A 22,169-nucleotide genomic window follows, 5' to 3' on the forward strand; every position below is an offset into this window, starting at 1 on the left:
ACGATTCAAACATTCTTGTCTCGTTGAGCCTATCTACGAAACGGGGTTCTTCCTTAAAGCTAGCTTAGGGCCGAAAGCTCGCACCTTTGATAAGCCTCGCGAGCCACGGGGCCCGATTCCTTGTATTTCGAGGGTCTGAGAACCTACCACGACCAAACTAAAAAACGAACGCGGCTTCGGCAGTACGCGTCGATGATCGAACGAACAATCGACTTCCTCGACCATCGACCGATGGAACCGCGAACGGAAATACGGTATGCACGAAGCAAAAAGTGATCGTAGACGGCACGATCCATTTTTCCTGGATTCTCGCGACACACCACGGTTTCGTTTCACCGCGGGATTTCTCTTCTTTCCGCTTCCGTTGGTTTGGCGCGAGAGCTTCTCAGCGTCCCGTGGAACTTGATGGAATTCGAAGAAAGTAAAATGGGGCGTTGATTAATTTGTGCGATCGGACGAGAGGAAGGCGGGCACGAGCTCGGGCATCAGGATCGAATGCGCGGGTTCGCGAAGGCGAGCATTAATCTAAAAATGGAAGACATAGGGTAGGGCTGACGAGCGTCGATGCTCCACCTAGGCGGGGACGATAGATTCTCCAATGGAAGACGACGATCCGACCGGGCATCGCTCGATTCGACTCGCGACTGCTCCGGGAAATTCGATGCAACGAACGCGTGGCTCGAGATCGTGACGAAAACAAAGTTTTTCGTTTGAAAAATCTACGTACCTCTTATTTATGTACGACTCGTTGGTTAGCTTTAAAAAAAAAACTGGACGGAAGAAAGCTTGGCCTTGGAATAAAAACGAAATTGCATATCGCGTCCAGTCTGTCATCCATCGAACACGGATAGTTCCAAACCAATGGCCCCTCGCGAGCGATCAGTTGCTCGCAACAGTGGCCATAGTCGTTGGTAGCGACTAACTTGAAGTGGCAGAAAGTAAAATCGAGTTTACGTTGCCCTCGTCCTTCGAGATCGACGACCACCGCCCTAAACAAAATAACGTCACGAACAGAAGACGGAACGGCGAACGATACGGTTCGTTTAATTCCATCGGGGTGGTTAAGGAGTCATCCAGTCGCGAAAAATCTGCTCGCAAGACCTGCACGAAATCCCCGTGGGGGCACAGAAACGTTTCCCTAGAGATATATCGCCGCCTGTCCCGTACGTTTCGACAATTTCGTACACACAGCCGAAAAGCAGCCAGCGAACGAGGAGGAGCCTACGTACAGCGGCAGGAACACATTTGTTTCGTCGGTGACGGGGCACGTCGAGCCATGCCCGTGTTCCCTCGGTACGTGTATGAATCTTATCATTGATTTAAAGCTGGCAAGGAACACATTTGCCCGCGTGACGCGTTGCATCACGAACGGCTTACGGTTAACGCGACCCGTTCGCACGACGTTAACGTAACGAAAGACCGTCGTAAATGACGGTCGACGTGACGCGCTCGAGACGCGCCGATTACGTTCATTTATCATCCGCCAGCTCGACAATTAAAGTCACTTCGAAGTAAACTGGCGAGCTTCTCAGACGCGCTGGAAACTCTTAAGCTGCTGGATCGAAATAGAAGATAAAAATAGATCGTCCGAGGGCGACGTAAATCTTTCAAGATTAACCAAGTGTCCGACAAAGGCGCGCGTTTCCAATCGACGCGTCGCGTCGCGTCGAGTCGAATTGGAACTGCAACACGAAATCTCGTTTTCGAGGAAGTCGCGCAGAAGAAAACGTACCGCGGAAACGCGAATTAATAAACGTGAGCTCTCAAGAGTTTCAATTTCAACGACATCAACGACTAGGAGGATGATTTAAGTAAGTGTTCTCCAAAGAAGAACGGGAATCCGTGACCGGGAGGGTCAGCGTCGAATTTTCGCGTTAATCGACACGATTATCGCGTCGCGGAACGACGGAAGCTGAGGGAAGGGAAGCCGAGGACGGTGGACCACTGAAAAATGGCGTTCGCAGAAGCGAAGAGATAGGAGAGGCACGACACTTAATGGGGTTTCGATGGGGTCTCGTCCTCGATCTGTCAACCGACCAGACCATTTATCACTTCTCATTTTTCCTCGTTAACGTCGCCCCCGGCTACGTAAAAGCTGATTTACGAGTCGATATTCGCCGTTCAGCGTCGATACGCATCGAATTCTCGATACTAGAAACCCTCTCACCTTTTGAGAACGACCTCGAGCCAAGTGTTAGCATCTTTTTTAACAATTGCGAACGCGGATGATCACGCGAGTGGATCTCGGAACGTTTCCTGCTCTGAAAACGTGGACAGTTAATAATTTAGATTTCAGACACGATCGCGGGTCACGCTTCGAAGCGTTTTCGTTCGCGATTCGCTTAGAACCATCGCTGGGAAACACGTGGGGTCGTCCTTACGAGATAGAGCCGACGAAGAGCTGCTTGCGTGCTTCGGAAGACGAGAGGGAAGCTACCCGAACTGCTCGAAGAAAAAGCCGCTCGACCGAAAGAGGTAATATCTAAGGACGATCTACGTATTCTCGTAAAGACCTAGTAATTTCGATCGGAAACGCAGACACACTGGACTTACCAAGACCCCATAGAATACGCTTCGGAATTATGTTCGCGGTTCGATTATCTCTCCGATAAACGTCTTCGACGAATGCCTGTGTTCTTCTGTCTCGGGGAACAGTAAATCCAGTGGTTCTACCCTCGTTCTGGAAGAATCACTACGACATTGATTTAGAATTCGCCGAAAACGGTAGAATAGAGCTAGATAATTTCATTTGGAGCCAGCTTCGGCTGAACACATGCCTAAGGAGAATGAGAACGACAGCCTAAAGCTGATCTACGATAAAATCCTAGTCGTGCCTCGATCGAGAGCGACAACGATTAATCGATTATCTCGTTAAACTGATACGATTCCGATCCCCGCGTAACGATCTCAACGCAAAGCGTGAAAAATACGTTGCGACAAGAAAGATAATCGTTTGCTCGAAAGCAAAGAAAACCTTCGAGTAGCGTGTAGTTGCATTGGTCTGTACAGATTCGCCAGAAATTCTGAAGAAAGTAAAATGCGACGGAGACAAAGTGGCAGCATCGGTTCAAGGATTTATTCGCGAAGGATCCGCGAGGAACGTTGATTAAGCACGGACAATCTCTCGAGCGCGTTCTCCGTCCCTTCGCACTGATTTTGGAGGAATTCCAATCAAATGAATTCCTCTGTTCATGCATCAGCGACACGCCGCGCGCGTCCGTTGATCCTTCCTTTATTTACTACATTCGTAACGAACAATCGCTGCGGAAAGGTACGCTTGTTCTCGTGATTTCCTAGACGAACGGCGTTCGTGAAACGCACCGATTTCGATGAAACTTCACAGCTAGATGGATAACTGGAACACATTTCGATGCCTGGGTATTCGACGTCAAATATTTTTCAGTTCACCCATCGCTATTTAAATTTCATTTAAAGCGGTATTTCTCTCGACCGTACGATCTCGCTTTGCGTACAGTATTTCGCGGAGTTCCGCTCAATCGAGATCGAGTAACCCCGTTTTCTATTCTCTCGAAGGAAAGGCGGCAAAAATTTTTCCACATTTTGTTCCGAACGTCAGGCTTATATCCAGCTCTTATCAAGCGTACCGAACGATCGACGCGCACGAGAGAGATAAAACAGCGAGAATATCACCGGGGAACGAGTGCGAGTTCGAAATTCGAACCCTCGCTGGCAGTGCTCGAGGAAGGGTCGACCTCGATGGCACGTCCCGAGGTCGTGCTTAAAAATCGGGATTCGACGTCGCTAACAATTGCGATATTTCGCTTTTCGAGAGTTTGAGCCTTTTGTCGCCAGTACCTATCGGAACGAATCGCGTCAATTACCGCGACTCCAAAATCAAAGGAAGATCTTCTATTTTTCCCAATAGCCTCGTTCAACAAAGTTTAATCGAATCCCGAAAATTAATCTCCAAGTGATACGTAACCTAGTCGTAACCTGGATCGGAACACAGCCTTTTTGTTCTAGCACCAGATTCGCTCGCAATAAGTGCGATTCGTTTAAAAATCGAGGGGATCGGCGAGAATCGATAGGCCGCAAGATCGCCCAAATTTACCACATCGAGGTCCTCGTTATCAGCGAAGAATCGTCTAACGCCAGAAAGCTCGAAGAATAAATAGACGTTGGTAATCTTAAGATTACTTCACAGCTCGGCTATGGATGTTCCTCGATCGAAACTAACAACGGTTACCCTTTACCAGATCGGGGGCTAACCGATCGGGTAGACATCAGTCTCTGTATTCTATTGATAGATCGTTCGTACTTACGCGAGGAAAAGACTCGATTTTCTCGTTTACCGAAGTAACTCCTGCGACTACTCGATGCTACCTGGACCACCCACAGACTCCATCGCCGTGAAATCTGATTCGTACATGGTTCCAAACAGGACAGCCACATCGATAACCCTGTTGCGTACAGCAACAAGTCCTACTCTCGAGTCCATCTCGTTGACGAGAGATGAGAGATTTCGGGACTCGTACGGAAAGACACCAGGATCGCGGAACGATAATTCCGATCCTAAGTCGAGCAAACCGTTCCTCGTTCGAACGAATCAACGGTCTCCTAAGAAATCCTTGACCCGAGCCCGGCTCACACCCTTGTCTCGTTGTAGGGGCTGGAAGAGCTGGTGCCCTGACGACGTTGCCGATCGTTGTCACCGGGCACGTTAAACGCGACATTCGGCACCGTGGTTGGATCAATCGGGTGATAATCGGAATGCACCGATTGCCCGCCCGGCTGCGATTGGTGAGAGTGGGAGGAAGACGAAGGTGGACCTTCGCTTATAGAGGTCGTCGAGGCGAGAATACGGCGACCGCGTACCTGGTAACGTTGGGGGTAGCAGCGGCCGCAGCAGGCGTGCAGGAGGCCGCCTCTGGAGGCAGTGCTGTGCGCGGGGGAAGTCAGTGGCGAAGGTGAGCCTGGCCTCTTCGGGGCACCGTTGTAGGGCACTTCCATCTCCACGAACTCACGGTCCTGAAACAAATAATTCCGTGGCCGTTAACGTTTCAATCGAGTCGAGCACGAAATCGAGTCGTAACCGTTTGAAAATGAAACGTTTCGGTGTTATTTTAACTCGCATTCATTATTATATTAGGTTGCCTCAAAAGTTTCTTTCGTGACTGGCACTCGGTTATTTTGTGTGCCAGTGTTTATATAAATAGACAACCTAATTTCTTAGACGTTGATGTTGTAACAGTAATAGAACGAAACGGATCGTACGCAATTTAATAACGCGATATTAGACATAAAATATCGTGTACTTATTAAGGAATTAATTTATCTTTGATCGACAAAGATTCGTCAACGGTGTTGCGTAGAATTCGTTTGTACATTTTTAATCGGACGCCGTTTGCGGCCAAGTAGATTGTGCACGTAACTGCACAGACTCGCGCGAAGTCAATATACCTCGCGCCGACGGAAAGTCTAGAATTTCCTTCCTCTAAATTGTTCGCCATACTCTCTCCTATACCAGAACATACGCCGCGACCTTTAGTCAGAGATCGATAGACGAGACTGAATTAATCACGGAATCTCTCTCATCGCCCAACACCCTCCTATTTCTACGTATAATGAAATATTCTGTGCCGAGAAATAATATTTATGAATTTTCTTCCATCTATTAATAATAATTAATATTTTCGTTCCGCGTATCGTTGCAACGATCCTTTTATTTTTAACAATTACCGAAGTCGAATTCGCGTTCCGGAAGGTCCCCGTGCGCTGCCAACCAAAGTTTGGTCCATCGAGTATTGCTCGAAACATGTTGGAAGTTGTTCCACCGCTCGAATTACATAGCCAGAGGGGAAGCACGAGTTTGCGCAACGGCCAGGTGCACTCCTGTCAGGATTTGATCTATGACCGAGCAATCCTACCAGAAATACCGCTGCTGCGAACTTCAGCTAGAGAATCTGGCTGTAAATACGTGGCCCACCTGCACCATTTTGCGAATTACAAAAAAAAAAAAAACTTTGCAGGTCTCGTATTAGAACTGTGTTCGTACAAATCCGCGCAATAAGTCTTAAATATCTCGAGATGCAGACTGCATCGGTACGGTGTTCATTTATTCACATTGACAAGCTTCACTTGTTGAATAATGAAGAAATCAAACGGCTCCAGGAATACCAAAAGCTCTATGTTCGCTGATTGCTCGCGCGTTGTCCTCTGTTCGAGAACCGCTGACCCGTGGAGATATTTAAATTTCATGAATCCGATATAATCCTCGCACAGCGACCCGAAAAATTTATATTATTTCGCGCAAACGTCGCCACCGAGCGGAAGACGTTCGTTCCAAAGACGGGACACGGAGAGTATTCGTTCACAGGCCGCAAAGATAAGAAAAACGTCGACTAAATGCGTCGTACGTAAGCCCTGGGGAGTCTCTCGACAATTCGCAAAGTTTATTCGCAGTTTGCGTTTCGAGGCGGACTGCCTCCGTTTCTCCGCCATTCTCGGATTAAGCTCGTCCTTATCGTGTAAGTCTCGTTGCGAGGGGTAGCTGAGCGTGAAAATAAAACGAGCTCCTCGAAGGGGGTTCGGATATCCGGTTGACAAAGGACACCGCTCCATCCATTATTTTCACTCTTGCGAGAATCTCGTCGATACGTCCTAGCGAATCCGCCAAGGAAATGTAATTGTAAAAATGGTCTACCTCGGATCGAGGTACGGCGCAAAGCCCAAGATCGATGGTACGAAAATTCGGTTTCCGAATCCCATGGATCTCGCTCGTTTCCAACACGGTGCTAGAACGACGCGAGAAGCCGACCTCCATCGATCCAGGCACGAAGACACCGTCTCGATGATAGTGTTGACGATGGACGGTTCGAAGAACACACTCGCGTGTCTCTCAAAGTTTGTTTCGAAGCGGCAACTCGGACGGCTTTTGGTCGCATACTGGAGCAAGGATACGCGTTCCGCTTTGATCGATGGACAAAGGACAGTTCCTAGTTCGGCAATGGCGCTACACTCAATCTTTCTCTACTTACCGTGGCTGGATTTCAACGAGAGTTTAAGAATATACGGATACAATCTTCGCGAGTTTCTAAAAGTAAACTCGTTAAAGAAGCGCGAGTGTTTCAAAATTGTTGTAAGAATGGTCTATCGTAAGTTCGCGCGGAGGAAAGAAACTTTTGGACTCGACGAAAAACTCTACGCGAGAACTTCGTTAATAAGCGACGGGTACTCGAGCCGAGAAATATGTATCTAAAAGCTACGAAATTTCCCTGCCGAACTAACAACGGACTCGCTTTACTTTTTCGTGCAAATTTACCGAATACGTATTCCATTTTCGTAAGGTTCGGTTCAGCTCGACAAAATTCCGAATAGCGTATATTTTTAATCCTATTTGTGTATATTTTATCTCTCGGAAATTTGAATTAAAGGCCCGATATATTCTACCAGTTCGAAAAAAAACCTGGAGAACGTATCGTAGGAAAACTCGAGACGGATAAACGTTGCGACACGCGCGGAAAGAAAGCGCACGGAATCGTTCTATAAACAGACCGATGCTCGGCTATTCTCGTACAACGAATTGTAAAGGTGGTTATAAACGCACTGACCTCTCCAAGATAGTGACGCGTGACGTGACACCGTTTTGGAGGTGTCACCAATTGCGCTTCCTATTTAGCGCAGCCATTGATCTAACCTCGCGAAATTCAGCCGCGCACGTTTAAATATAAATTAAACGAATTCCCGCGCGACTCGCCTCGTTTCGTCCAGCGTACAATCGGACTAATCTACTTGGAAAAGCGTTGGATACTATTTCGCGTCCCGATCGAGCCATTTACAAACAACTACCGAAACAAACTGCAAACGCGAAACTACCGCTTTGCTCCTTGTTAAAACGCGACACGGTTAGAAATTAGCGTAACGGAGCGTGCGATTAAATTGTAGCTCCCATAAAAATCGGACAAATTTTCACCGACGTTAGCCGCAATCCCGCGAAATATGGTAGAACATTGGAATAGGTAAAAGCGGCAATAAAATCGCGACAAGTGTTCGGGGCCGCGTCGGATGCCGTAGCGAGTTATTTACGGGGTACGAGGATGGCCTAGCTGGATTTACGAACACCGATCGCTGCCTCTATTCCACGGGGAATGCATATCCATCTTGGCCGCGTCTCGCGGTCGCTGCATTTCTAAAATGGTGTCGCCGGCGCTCGCGTCCATTTTCGGCGGTTCTTGTCGTTTATAACCGCCTTCGCGACCCGACGAACGGAACCCAAATAAAAGGTCGACTTTTAAACCGGACCGAGTGCACGTTCATCGACCAGCGTCACGATGAATGTTATCCCGAAACGTTGTAGCCTCTATTTTATTCGTTCACGCCGACCGTTAAATGTAAATCAAAAAAATGTAAATACGGTCACCCCGTTCTTTACGGTAACGATAATAACAAATGTTTTAACGAATCGGAGAAGCAAATGATTCGGGTTTCGACGAAAGTAGGTTACACTAAACGAACCAGACGGGAGAATTAAAACCACCGTTCACCGTGTGCAAATTCACGCTCGGTGGAAAGCGTGAAAACGGCAAGGAAATGCGAGCTGTGAATATCCGGCGTTGCGTATGGATCGCTCGGCGGCCGCGCCGAAAAACGGTGACACGGCTGGCCTCTCGTGAATTTAATATCGTCCAGCTGGAAATAAACGTGCCGGAAAGGACCGAGTGGCGAGAAAAAAGACAGACCAAGGGCCAAAGAAAGACTCGAGCCAGAGAAAAAGGAAAATGAGGCGAACGGTCGAACAGGGACCGCGACCCGGCGAGATTTTTCTCTCGATCGCTCTTCACTCAACGGAGACACGTTGCGAGATCCGGAATTTCCAGAAACGAGACTTTCGAACTCTGCGAGCGAGCCAAGCTTTCAGTTTCGATATCCTCTCGCGAATCTCTCGGTCGAACAGCGTTTACGAAATATATAATAGAATCAACTCCTGACACGTCGCAGCTGAAAACAACGCCATTTCTTTTCCTGGCGTCCAACGTAAACACAAAAAATATTACTCATCTTTGGTGGAAATAAAACGCATCTCGATCGAGCATATAGAGTCGTCGCGAAATATTCGCGAGAACGTCCTCTATTTTGACAGCGTCAAGGTGGCACGACTCCTTGATTCGCGATCGTCGCGCACGCGAAAAGCGAAACACAGAACGAGTCGTTTAACACGCAAGAGCACGCGATGAACGACGCGAGGATGTTTTCGAGGCGTCCAGAAGAGGCGACGTCGACGCGAGAACACTTTCTTCCGCGACGCTTGCATCCGCTGTGCCACGCGAATCGGAAAATCCGATGGGGGCTGCTCTATTCTCGGGGTCTCTTTAACGCCGTTTCCCAGCTATAATTAGTCCCCGGTATGACGTCTCGCCCCGACGACTCCGATTCCGATGAGATTCGATCGAGGCCGACCACGACCCGGAAGAAATCAATACATCGACACGAAGACACCGATTGGCCGCGTCCGATACTCGCGAGCTGCGCAACAAACGCAAACACTCGCCTCGAAACCTCTCGTCGAGATCGTTTCCATGCCTTTCCGTCGACGACGAAACAATATCCAATCCCGTTCCGTGAACATCGAACAAATAGATGGATTTATCGGCTCGAGACAATATCCCTCGAGGATATAGAATAAATTATATCTCGCGTTATTCAATGCGCGGTGGGAACACGCGATGTAAACAAAGCCTCTAATCGACTCGATCGTTTAGCTGTAAAATGCGATCAAGGTTTCATCGAGCGATCGTGGTACAAGTATTTTTCCTCGTCTCTCGAGCCGCGATAATCGATATTTATCGTATCGAGAATACAGGTGGCTACGATCTAAGATTTATTTATATAATCGTAATAAATCTCCGAAGAGAAAACAATGTTCCGGACGACGACCAAACGTCTGTTCGTCGTCGTTATAGAATTCCAACAGGATTTCATTTTCCGGCCCTTCGTAGTCGCGAAACAGAGACAGGAAAAGAATTTCTTCGGTCGCGAACGTGGACCGATCGCCCTGGAAAATCGACACCGCGTCAGAGGACGGTGACACGATTACGGAAGAGGTTGATCGATCGGCCGTGGAGCCGATCCGCGAACCATCGCCGGCGACCGCAACGCGTTCTACCATTGATACCTTGTGACGTTATCGCGAAGCGTGTCATCGTTATCCGTGGACCGTTCTTTCGAATCCCGAGAGAATACAGAATCCACCGTTTCGCGATTCCGTGGAAAACAGGAGTGCGAAACACGGTTGCCAATTACCGGAGAAAACAACACGGGACAAGTTTGACGAGGAAGCGTCAAGGCATTCTTCGTGGGGGAAACGTGGACCGAGGAAGCTTCCGATTGGAAAATTTGAAAGAAAAGGAAATAGTAGAACGGCACAAGTGTCCGGGGAAGTATTCCGCGGCGAATTGTCGCTACCCTCGAGGCCGATCCAACGTTCCTCGATAAACTTCCGAATAGAAAAACTTCGAAACCGTAAAAATATCCTTCGACGCACCAACCAGACACTTAGCAATTTTCCATTGTTCGAATCCCGACGTTACCATTCTAGGCTAGAAGAATCAGCGTCGTTCGAAGTTACGTTTTAATCATTGCTGACGTCAAGCGGCAACCCGGTCCTTTCCTCCGTCGAGTTTCCCACCGTAATTAAGTATTCTTCCCCAAACGAGCCCAAAGTTTAAATCAAACCGAAAGTTAGAACTCAGACCTTGAGGGCTCATTGTAGATTCTTGTACAAGCACATTAATCAATGTTGCTCGACCACCTGGCTACAGAGAGATATCGTAGAAAGATAGATTTTGTTATGTACCATTCGAGTTACTCCATAATTAATAACAAACATTCGAATATTCGATTCGCTCGTCGTTTGCGGTATTTCAAAGATACAGAAAAAAGTCGAACGGTACACGACGAAGTCGCGCTGTCGATATGTACACGAAACCGGAAGGGACACCGAATTTCTCTCGTCGACGATTCTTCGAAGCAACTTCTCGGCAACGGTGTTCAACCAACAGCCACCGAACGACTTTGGAACTGTGAAATTGCTAAAGTTTGGCTGGTTGTTGCGAAACACAAAGCGATCGTCGATAAGGACGAGATAGCGCGAAGGTCAGAACGAAGGAACGGTAGCGAAAACGCCTCCGATGCGACGGAAAAGAAGGAGGAAAAAAGGATTCTCGCGGATAGTACTCGCGGGACACTGGCTAAGAAAGCGACTAAAAGTAAGCAGAAAACCGAGACGGTGGCACGTACGCGTGCTCAAAAAGCATCCAGTAAACGGCAAGAAGTAGAACGACACAGCCCCAGGCCGTGTGCGCGATTTTCTCGACGACCCGACAAAGGTTGCCGGAATCGTATTGCTTTCTGGGTTAAGTACACCGAGTGGGAAGAAGGCTAAGAACGGCAGAGTGAGTCTGTCGTTGGACAACGTTGACTCGAAAAGGGACGAACCCGATTGGAAAGTGATAAGGAAGGGTCGATCGGGAGGGAACGCGCGGAGTAACGTAAAGTACGGCGGCGGAGAAATGCGAGACAAGCTTTGGAAACTTGACAAGTATAATCGGTGGCTCCAGGAAATGAATCCCTTGCGCTACCGCTTACTCTGGTACCGCGCGTGCAGTAGTCAGATATAAAATCGCTTGCACAGGACGCGTCCGACTCGTGCTTTCCGTGTTCGACCCGACTTTCGCACCGCCAGAGTTAGATTTGTAACGGAATTCTGGTTGGTAACGCCTGGCCGTGTCCGAGCGTACTGCGGTCAGGTGTAACAGTTTTGGAAACGCGATTGAAATATTGAAGAACCCTCGAATCAAGTTCAATCCATCTCCTGAAAATGGGGGAACTCGAACGACGTATTAAAAACCACTTGGCGTCTCTCAGAATAGACGGGCCAGAATTACACTCGAACTTGCATTCGTAAAATGCACGATGCATCCCCTCGAACCGATAACCTCTGCATTTAATCGATGAATCCTTCCCCGAGAACTTGCAATTAACACAATTTCCGTGGAAATTCAGGCTCGAGTGGCCACCGAGCTACAATTCGCCGAACGCGGACTGACCTATTTATCGGTCGTTCGACGACCGGTATCGCGTTAGAGAGTCGGAAGACCACCTTGACGAGATCTCTTTGATAATTAGCATGAAAAAATATCGATAGTAGTCTCTGGTCGTGGAAATTCAGGCCCGAAAGGGGTCGAATAAAATTCGCTCGAGCGTAGACGAGATTCTGAGCGGCGGACGATGACACCTGTGACGGAGAGCCGGTCACGTGGTAACGAGAATCGTAACGGGTCGGGTGTCGGGCACGCCTAAATTTCTGGCTTCTGCGACAGGTCGAGTATCGCGATTTCGATTGGTTCTCAACCTTTTGTCAAAATATTCGCACGGCATCGAACGCGTTGGCGAGACCTCCTCTATATCTCATCGCGCGAAGACGCGAGCGAGGCTGTATGCACGGTCGCGCGTGTGTCACAATTTCACCGACACGCGCCGGTCCGTGTACCTGTCACAGTGACGCGCAAGGGTTATTCTCCGTGTGTGCACCGAGTGTGTGGCGCTCGGTGGGTGGCACACGGCATCCCCTGCACAAGCGGCGAGCTAAAATTAGACGCGAACAGAAGGGGTTTATTCAAATTACTCCGCAGCGCGCGAAACGGACTCCTGGATTTTAAGCGTCGGCGTTACTTCTCGCCCGAGAAATGAACCGGCTCGGATAACACGACGTTTCACAGAGTGACGCCACGAAATTAAACGAGGTCCGCGTGCAGCTTAATGAAGCGTGCGCTTCTTCTCTCCGCCAACGGAGGAACTCTCGTCGTCATCGAAACGAGAACGTTCCTTCTCCAACCCCGGTGTTTCACACATCGGAGCCAGTACGGGTGCGAACGAGAGTTTACGAAAGGAAGCATATCACGACGCGAGAAACATGCCTTCCATGTATTCGATGGACAAGTATTACGTGGATTACCGACGACTTTACGTAATACTTCATGGAAGATGCCGTGGAAAAATGTATTTTTATTATATTTATACCGGCTACGTTGTATTAATATCCTTAAGGAAATATCGACGCTCCGCCGCCCGCGTAGAATAGCGCGGACAAGCCCGTCCACTATCGCTGTATTGGTTCAGACGGTAAAAAATGTGATTACGGAATGTAAAAAACACTTAACGCACGCTGTTCGTGGAGGAGTTACGAAATCGTATATAAAACCTGTTGCTAGCGTAAACCTTTCTTAACCGTGAGGTACGGTGTTGATGAAAAGTATTCTAAACAGACTTACCGTGGTCTTTTCTAGACAACGAAGGAGATGATGGTGCTGCAATTCGAAAATATCCTCCTCCTTGTAACTCTCGTCCAGCTGAAGGCCGCTCTCCTGCGCGGCCAATCGGGCTTCGGCCGCCTTCTTTTTGCTGACAAAGGCCGCTCCGCTCGACGCTTTCGCGATCCTGATGCGCGCTAATCTAGCTTTCTGCAACAAGAAAGGACACAGAAACACGATTAGTAATGTATCGCGACCGCAACGTATCCTATTGGTCGCAGTATTAATCTTTCTCTACGATCAGAAAACCGACATCTTCGATAGGGGGTTGAGAACGTTTGATATAATATTTATAGAAAACAGCAAACCTTTTACTAGAGTCGATACGAGTTCGTAGTTGATGTTACAAAAGTTCGCAGTACGTCGCTCTAGCGTGCCGCAACTGTTGGAAACAAAGCAAACGCGAAAGGTTCTGGAACTGTCGCGGATAAGACAACGGGATTCGAAAGAAGAAAGGATCGAGTCAACGCGACGCGAGAATCGCGCGTGTCTTTCCAGGTACGGTGAAATAGTCCCGCGCAAAACAACGAGGAACACCGGACCGCATTAGAAATCCTCGAGTACCGCTGGCTAAATTGCGCGACGACAACGGAAAAACGCATCGGAGCTTCTCTCGCTTCGAAAACGCGAATTCGCGGCACAGAAGAAGTCATTAGGACTAACAACCCCGCATTGTCTCGCTGTTTTTTTTTTCTTTTTTCCTTCTCCATCCACCGGGAGTTGCCTGCTCTCCGTCCTGCTCGGTCAATTACGCTTTTAGCGGCGATTTTCCCCGCGACATTACTGCGCGCCATTCAAACGCGCGACGACGATACCAGGCTTTAAGCTCGTCCACGCCTGTTTCCGAAACGATTACACCTAAACCACCGGATTTTCGCTCCTTTCGCGACCTCTGCGGTTCAGTGTTGTCGGAATTGCCGCTGACGCTGCGTTAATCGTCGCTTTCGCGCCAATTTTCCACACTTTCCCAATCGGTTATGGAAAACGATAAATCGAGAACTCGAAACCGACCATTGTATCGCGGGATCCAGCAACCGCTACGATAGAATAATATTTTCCGCGATCTTGCTTCTATGTAGTTACCGCGGAACTTAGCAACGGCCGTACCCCCGAGCGTAAATCCTAAGGCCAAGTCGGAAACCTTCGCGTTTCGCGAGGATACCGCGACCGTTTCTCATCCTCTGGCTCCACAACTCTGGTAATAAGATGCGATGATAATTCACCGCGGCAAAATGAAGTTTCGCATCGAGGGCACCCGAGGAAACTTTTCTCGCGCATCTGCATCGAGATGCAGCTTTCTTCCGTCTCGCGGGAGCCGCGGAGACGCCGTCACCTAATTGTGAAATAACGCGGGATAAAGCTGTTCGTTAAGTTAATTTTACGTTGCGGTAACGCGGTAACAGTCTGCGACAACTCGCGCGACAATTTTCCTCCCACGCGGAATCGTTCGTGGAAACGATCCGACGCATTTGCAATTCGCGCCTTCGTTTGATGCGACCTTTGATAACACCTTGACTCGCGTCCCAGGGAAATTTTTTCACGACCCACCAAGTTTCTCGCGCGAGAACCAACCCTATAACGCGTTGATGTAATTTACGAGACGACGTTGTAACGTTTATCTCGAGCAAGCAGTACAGCGTACAGGACCGCGCCGTTACACTAGGCTTCTCGGCTGGAAGATATAAAGTACGCGAGTTAAATGACCGTCGTTCCGGCACGCAGCGCGACGATAGCTGCACCGAATCCATCATTAACGAGCTATATCTCTTTAACGAGCCTCTAACCACGACCGAGCGTCGAAAATCGACGAGAAACGCGTCGGAGTGAAACGATGAGAACCGTGGAAATTGATAAAAAAAAAAAAAAAAAAAATTAAAAAAACCTCGAAACCGAGATTTTCCCATCGCGTTCGTCATTCGATAAATTCCACCGCAATGTCACGGATCTGGCTCGAGCTTAGGGGCGCGAATAACTCCTAGTTTTTTCGCAGGCGATAGTCATCGGTAATAAAAGTTTATCCGGAAATCAAGTCGGTAATTTACATCGCGATGGATCGATGTCTGAATCGTCCCGCGGCTAGTACGAAAGTGTGCGCGCACGTTTCGCCGCTACTCCTTTTATCGTGCTTCGTGGATCTCGCTAAAATTCTTCTGCAAAATTTCCTTAACGGGCCACGATAATGTACAATTCCGGAATTACGAAGCCACTCGACGATAAAGGCAACCGCAAACTCGCGCTCTCCGCGTTAAATCTATCGTCTGGATCATACGGACATCGCGTATTTCGGGACTCGGATCGGTTTATTTCGACCCTGATCGTGAACCAGAGATGCCCCACGATTCGGTGCTCTACATAAAGTCTGTGTATATACCGTGGAAAGCAATTGTTCGGATGAGACTATTTTTAGAGAAGAGAGAATAAGGAGAACGAGGAATTAGGAAAGACGTAAAACGCGGAAACCGTTTCATTGCATCGGGGATCTCGAAAGAATTTTCTGTAAGTCTCGGTTCGGTGAAAAGCACCGACGGAACACGAGGAATGGAGCAGGTGGCTTTAGATTACAACCTATCCGAGTTAGAATCCAATCGTCAAGTCCGATTTCGAACGAAACGTTCTTGTTGCGACGGTAAAAGATATCGAAAGTGCACGCGGTCGCGGCCGTGTCCGTCGAAACTGCATTCGAGGACAACTTCCTGACATTTCGCAGCTGTGGTCGACCGTGTAAACATCCGCAGATGCAGATGCGCCGCGCCGAACGGTCGAGCTCGCGAAAATATACCATTTGCCGAATATAAATATGGTAAACACGGATGAGCTTCCTCGACGGGCGTTGTGCTATAATTAGCCCGCGAATAGTCTCACGGGCACGATTCTCTCGTAATTTCGTCTAATTTACGCATCGATGGTCAATGTTTGGCTAGCCGATAAACTTAGAGAACGCGAGGAACATAAATGTTTGATTTTTGGATCGGACGAGGGAGATCGAATCCTAACGTTTGCTATTCTTCTAGCGGTGCTTTCTAAATTTTGCTCGGTACGAAACGTGACATGTACAAATCGAAATTTTACGTAGAATATATATCTTAAAAAGGTTATACAAAAGCTTATCCAAGATTGGTATTTTGAACGCGAATAAAGAATTCATTTTATTTCGTTAGCTTCGAGGATCCTATTATCAGCGAGGAATAAATTCGACAAAAGCGAAAGGTTTCGAGCGTAAAGGAAATAGGTATAAGAAAAATGAGCGCATTAAATAAATGTTAAAACTGGGTTATCGGATGAATGGAAAACATTTCGCATCGCGGACTGATCCAGACTAAAACATCAACGGATTCTCTTGGCGGAGTTACAAATTCTGTCAATGGGACTCGACGGATGGAACTCCAAGACAGAAGAGCCAACGTTGAATAGGAAAACTGCATCGGAAATGTTACGTATACAGAATGGAACGGTAAAAATAGACAAAGTTTGTCCATTTTGTCGAGTCGATGCTGCGGCAACGAAATACGCTAACAGAAGACAGATAGTGTCGAGGGACAAACTCCGCAAAGGGGCTCGTTCGAAATTTACTCTGACTGTGACATTGAAATCGTTCTTCGAATGGGATTACAAACGAATTTCGAACTGGACGGACCTCGGTACATTTCGCGCAGCCGAGCCAAGCTTTTTCCAACGAGAAACATCGCGCGAGGCTTCGCGGCGATAACAATAGGAAGGAAGAAAAACAACGAGAAGAGGATACAACTGTGCGGATCGGTCGTCCGGTGGGCGAAGAGAACCGGAAGCGAGCAACGACGCGGAAAGTCCCGTGCCATTGGACGCGGGATGATCGATCACGATGTGGCTCGCGACGCGCGCCCTCGGAAACGGATAAATGAGATTTTCTGGAAAGGGTCTCGCGAACGTTGGGAAAAAATGAACGGGTCGCGCGAGATTAATCGATCCGACAATACGCGTAAGTTGCGCGGCCAGCGAAGAAAAGCCGAACGATCTCGGGACACCGGGAGAAGCGACGAAAGTACGACGAAGATAAATTGCCTCTGGAGTCTCCGTACGACTATGCTCGAACAGAAAAAGATTGGAAACGTGTCAACGGTTTCGTGAACTCCACAACAACCCGAAGGCGATATTTCGGACGAAGGCGGAGGCGAAACAACGCGAATATCGCGTTACGACAACAACGCTGAGCGACGCTGCACGTTCGATGGCAGAGACAGGCTCGCCACGGAAGATTAAATCCACGGAGCGAATTAATCGACTTCGATGCTAATTAATATGGTTACGAACAGCAGTTTTTATGTTGCGTGTCGGATGGCAGCGACCCGTTGTCCCATACCGAATTAATTAACCATCGGCGAGCTGCCAGACCCACCCTTCGTCCTATAATGCTTAATTACCATAACAAGGGAACGTCGCTGTTTCGCAAACATAATCATCTAATGGAAATCGTTGAAATTTTCCGAAAGAATATATGCCAACGACAACGAGATATTAAAAGCGAACGAAATGCCAGCCTGGTAGTATTTTACATTTTCCTAACGTGCTCGAGCTCGGAATACATTTTTGTGATGTTTACTATCCTCTCGGGTTAGAAACAGAGATACGCGGAATTACGTTCCGGTCGAGTCGGGTCGACAAACATCGATCGGTCTTTAGTCGGAATCTCCGAAGTATGTCGCCCCCATGGAAACATTAAGATTTGTTTAAAATTAGGTGTTTTCTTTTCTCACGATGAGTTTTTAAATATTGGGTCGTCTGGAAAGTCCACGAATTTTGGCCTTTGAATTTTTCTGAAAAATTAGCGCAAAACTTTCAGGACAACCCGATACAAGCTTCTTTAAAGAATACGAGCTACCGTTTCGTGGGGTTCCGTAGACGCTACGTTTAAGCGACGTGGAATTTCGTAAACGTGTCGAGTACCTTCGTTCCTTGTCTCCGTAAACTCTGTTGGCGCTCGAGAGGACGATTCATAGTTTTTCGCCCGTTATCCAACGTTGCGACTGCTCGCGGTGAAAATCGAGAAAGGGCATCGGTGCAGGGACACGAACGCGGTCGGAAGTATCGCGTGGCTCTCGACGATTAATCCAAGGAAGATGAGGGAACGCGGATGCCGCGAGACCGATAAGAAAACAGAAGTCACGATTTCGACGATCGCGCCGTGGGGTTTTCGGTTCGCCCTAACTCTCGCCACCCACGCTCTCAGCTTCCATCGGCCCCCGACCCCCCTCGCGGTAAGTTAATTAAGCGAACGTCGACAAATAACGCGCGGGTCACGGACGGATGAAAGGGGCGCGGCCTTTCGCGTTTCAAGAAAGGGCCGTCGGAATGAAGTACGCAAGACCTACTTTCCGTGAGCATTGAAAATTAAAATAGTAAAAGTACCGTACTGAAAATATTCGCCGCTTCACCGAGGACTCCGACCGGCGTAAAGCGTATTCCATCGTGCGCTTCACTGAAAAGTTAATAGCCCCGCTGCGCCGTCCCGTTTCTCGCGGTTTCGTCAAGAAAAAGAGTTTGCCCGCGAATGGTGTAGAAGGTATTAGAAGGAAGTGCGACGAAACGTCGAAATAATATTTCCAACCAACCAACGCCGAGTCCCGACGTTTGAACGCTTTACCCCCGCGACGTTTCCTCCCTGACGTTGCGCGGCTACCCTACGAACAACCTCCCTTCTACTGATTCTGCTTTACCCACGGCCAGCAACGAACTGGTCATGGATACGAGTGAATTTCCGACGAAGCGAGAAGAAAATCGCATGCAAATTCTCGACGTATAATCGAGTAGCGACCGCACTTTAAACAACTACGTTCACCCCGTGCCCCTCGCTGAAAGAATTTCAAAGGACGCACGGGTCGAGGCGAATATTTAAGATGAATAATCAGGGATTACGCGAGACCACGGCAACCAAGTTTATCGCCTCGAGAGAATTCGTTTTCGCCTGAAACCACAACGTAGTAACATTTCCCTTTATTAACAGAGAATTAGACGGAAGCTTTTGCCGACCACACGACCGAATTGGCAATTAGGCGTTCGCTCGTCGCTTTCCAGTAGGGAGACTAAGGTCTCGTAGCCAGATCCGGCTAGACTCAGACGTCCATCTTCTTCGTCAGATTATTCGTGCTAGTCTCGCCCACGCGGCGATCGTTTCGTCGCTAAAAATTGTTATCGGCGTTTCATTGTAGACGCGCGTGCACGCGAACGTCGTTTGAATTGTTCGATTCAGCGTTGTTTGGGACAGAAGGAGACCGGTGTGCGACGTAGATACGCTTCAGAGAGGAACTTCATTCTGCCGTTTCTACGCGTGATATTGTCCCGGCATGAATACGTTTTGGAATCTATGTAACTTCCGGTCGTTCGCGAGCAACGCTGCCGGACGCTGATAAATTCGCCATCCTTTTTTCCTCGTCGAGAGATCGCCAACGCGGCAACGTAACGCGACGCGTCGATGCATAATTTATCGTCGAACGATAATGCTTCGACGACGGCACTTTTCGCGAGATTCCTCTTATCAACACAGAGAACAGTCTCTTAAATAAACGAATCGAACGAAATTTAATAATCACCCGGCCGAGTGTCGATATCCTTTTACTTACAGTCGAATGCGACGGATCAGACACCGGCGCGGCGGCCAAGTTAATTTTCACTCCGACATAAAGAGTTCCAATTAAAAGTCCCTTTAGCGAGTTTAATCCGCTCGAAGGAATCTTCTTCGCGTTTTCATTGTTCTCGGAACATTTATCGCGACCGCGTAATATCCCGAATATCGGCTCGAACAATGGCGATCGAAGAGCTCTCCTCGATCAAAGGAATTCGCGTCGCCTTCTCGTGGCCGGTGTTTCCTCGCCGAAAAAAAAAAAGAGGGAGAATTGTCTGTTGTCGCGCGCGACTCGATAATTCCATTGTTATCGACTCCGAGCATTGTGTTGTGCAGCCAATCGAGAAGAATAACGGGAAATCGAGGAGTGATTTGGCGGAATTCTATGAAGCTGCGCGGAACGATTCCAACGGCGCGCTCCTCGATGCGCTAATCGTCGATGCGTTACGATGCGAGCGGAATAATACGCGCGTTATTTACATTTTTTAACCAACGATGGAAGAGCAACGGTACGCGATAAAAACGTCGAGGTAGAGGAAAATACAAATGAAATTGAATTCTGCGTTTGGTAATCCGGTGAGACGCGGTTGCTAACATCGATTCGTGACGTGTCAGGGTAATCGAACGATTTAAACGTTCTAAATGGAAAATTAATTGAGCTGTAGCGGCATTTACCGGCGCGTAAATTCGAGTCCGCGTTATCCAGACTACACGCCAGCAATTTAACGAGGGTCGGAAGTTTTGGAACATCTGTTCGAAATTATGGCGGGCACACCTGAAATCGACTTACATCGCAATACGAGGCCAAGGCCATTTGAATATTCGATCGTTGCTGCGTGGCCCCCGCTGCAACCAATCGGATTCGGCGCATACTAATTAGTCCCCGATTAATTAACGTTGATCCGGTGCGGCCCCGTAATAGTTCGCGTATAACGCTCCGAAACTAACATAAATTTCGTGCCAGCTTCGAGACGCACGCTCGAATATCTACGCGATATTGTTATTATTCGTTAAATATACAGACTCGCGCCTCCTACGTTCGTACGAAAGGAATTCGTCGAGAGAATTCGAGATCGAACAGGCATCGTCGATTTTTTCGTTGTTTTACAGTCTGATTCATGGTGACTTTAATCAGCCTCGCGTATTCATATTTTTTTTTTTTTTTTTTTTTTTTGTAATTTGAACTGAAATGTTCGTCGATGAGGAAGAGATACGCACAGGTTGATTTTTCCGTGTCCACTTTACCCCCAATATTCGTCGAACTAGACGAAGGTACGTTCGGGCGTTGAGGAAAACAGAGAATATACACGCGCCTGGTAAAATCTTGATGAAAAAAAATGTCCGTAACAAGCAATTGGAACAACGGACACGAATGATTTTCGTACATCGAGCACACAACGAGAGCGCGAAACTCGCGAAATAACGACGAGTCAAATTCGATAATTCCTCGGAAATTCGGTTAACGCTGCGGATCAAAGGACGAATAGATCTCGCGACTTCGCGAGATGTGAATTTTGTGTAAACATCGGTCGCTGGTATCGACGATAAAACCGACCATCACCGACTTCGGAATTCCAGATTCGTAAACCGTTCGCGTAAAAATTTCCTCGAAAACGTGGTCGGATTTTTGCCATTGTAAACACGCCAGTGCCACGGTCGTTAAGTCGGCCGTAATACCGCTCATAACACGGCCGACGATCCGAAAACGGCCTCCTAATAGCGCCTGCTAATTACCACTCGTTAATTAACGTTATAGCCCCCAGACTACATTCTCTCACCGGGACATAAATTCAATCCGATGCACCGGGTTCGATTTTCGCCCCGAACCGCCAAAAGGGTGACCTTCTTTCCCTGCATTCGTTCGAATCGACGCAACAACCGTGTCTTTCTTTTGCCTTTCTTTTTTCTACAAATCATCCTATCAATCGTCGATCCGATCGGCCCGCGCGGTCGCATAAATCGATGTTTTATCGGCGCAATAACGAATCGACAGCGCGTCGGCAGTAATTTAAGCCAGAGTATCTAGCCCGATTTGATTTATCGAACGTACGCGGCGAGTAAAACGCACGCCGACGTGTTTTATGAGGTGAAAACTCGTTGACAGGCTTCGTCGAACCCTGACGATAGAATTTCCCGCTTCTTTTTATTTTCCTCGCTTTTCACCGGTTGCCACCTTTCGCGAAAGTTATTTTTAGAAGTCGAAACCTTTCGCGATTCGTTTCTTTTCTACTGGAATCGAAACGCTG

At 48.1% G+C, this 22,169-nt stretch overlaps 1 protein-coding gene across 6 annotated transcripts in view; it reads right to left on the minus strand.

Annotated features, from left to right (window-relative positions):
* Positions 1-22,169, minus strand: part of LOC128884035 (potassium voltage-gated channel protein Shal) — an 80,686-nt gene that overhangs the window by 22,042 nt on the left and 36,475 nt on the right. For all 6 annotated transcript variants that reach the window (XM_054137020.1, XM_054137030.1, XM_054137040.1 and 3 more), the window contains exons 3-4: positions 13,290-13,478; positions 4,837-4,989 (exon numbers count right to left, since the gene is read on the minus strand). In XM_054137020.1, the coding sequence (XP_053992995.1) occupies positions 4,837-4,989; positions 13,290-13,478 (342 nt within the window). The remainder of the gene's footprint in view (positions 1-4,836; positions 4,990-13,289; positions 13,479-22,169) is intronic.

This window comes from Hylaeus volcanicus, chromosome 1 (genome assembly GCF_026283585.1).
Source record: "Hylaeus volcanicus isolate JK05 chromosome 1, UHH_iyHylVolc1.0_haploid, whole genome shotgun sequence".
Taxonomy (NCBI): domain Eukaryota; kingdom Metazoa; phylum Arthropoda; class Insecta; order Hymenoptera; family Colletidae; genus Hylaeus; species Hylaeus volcanicus.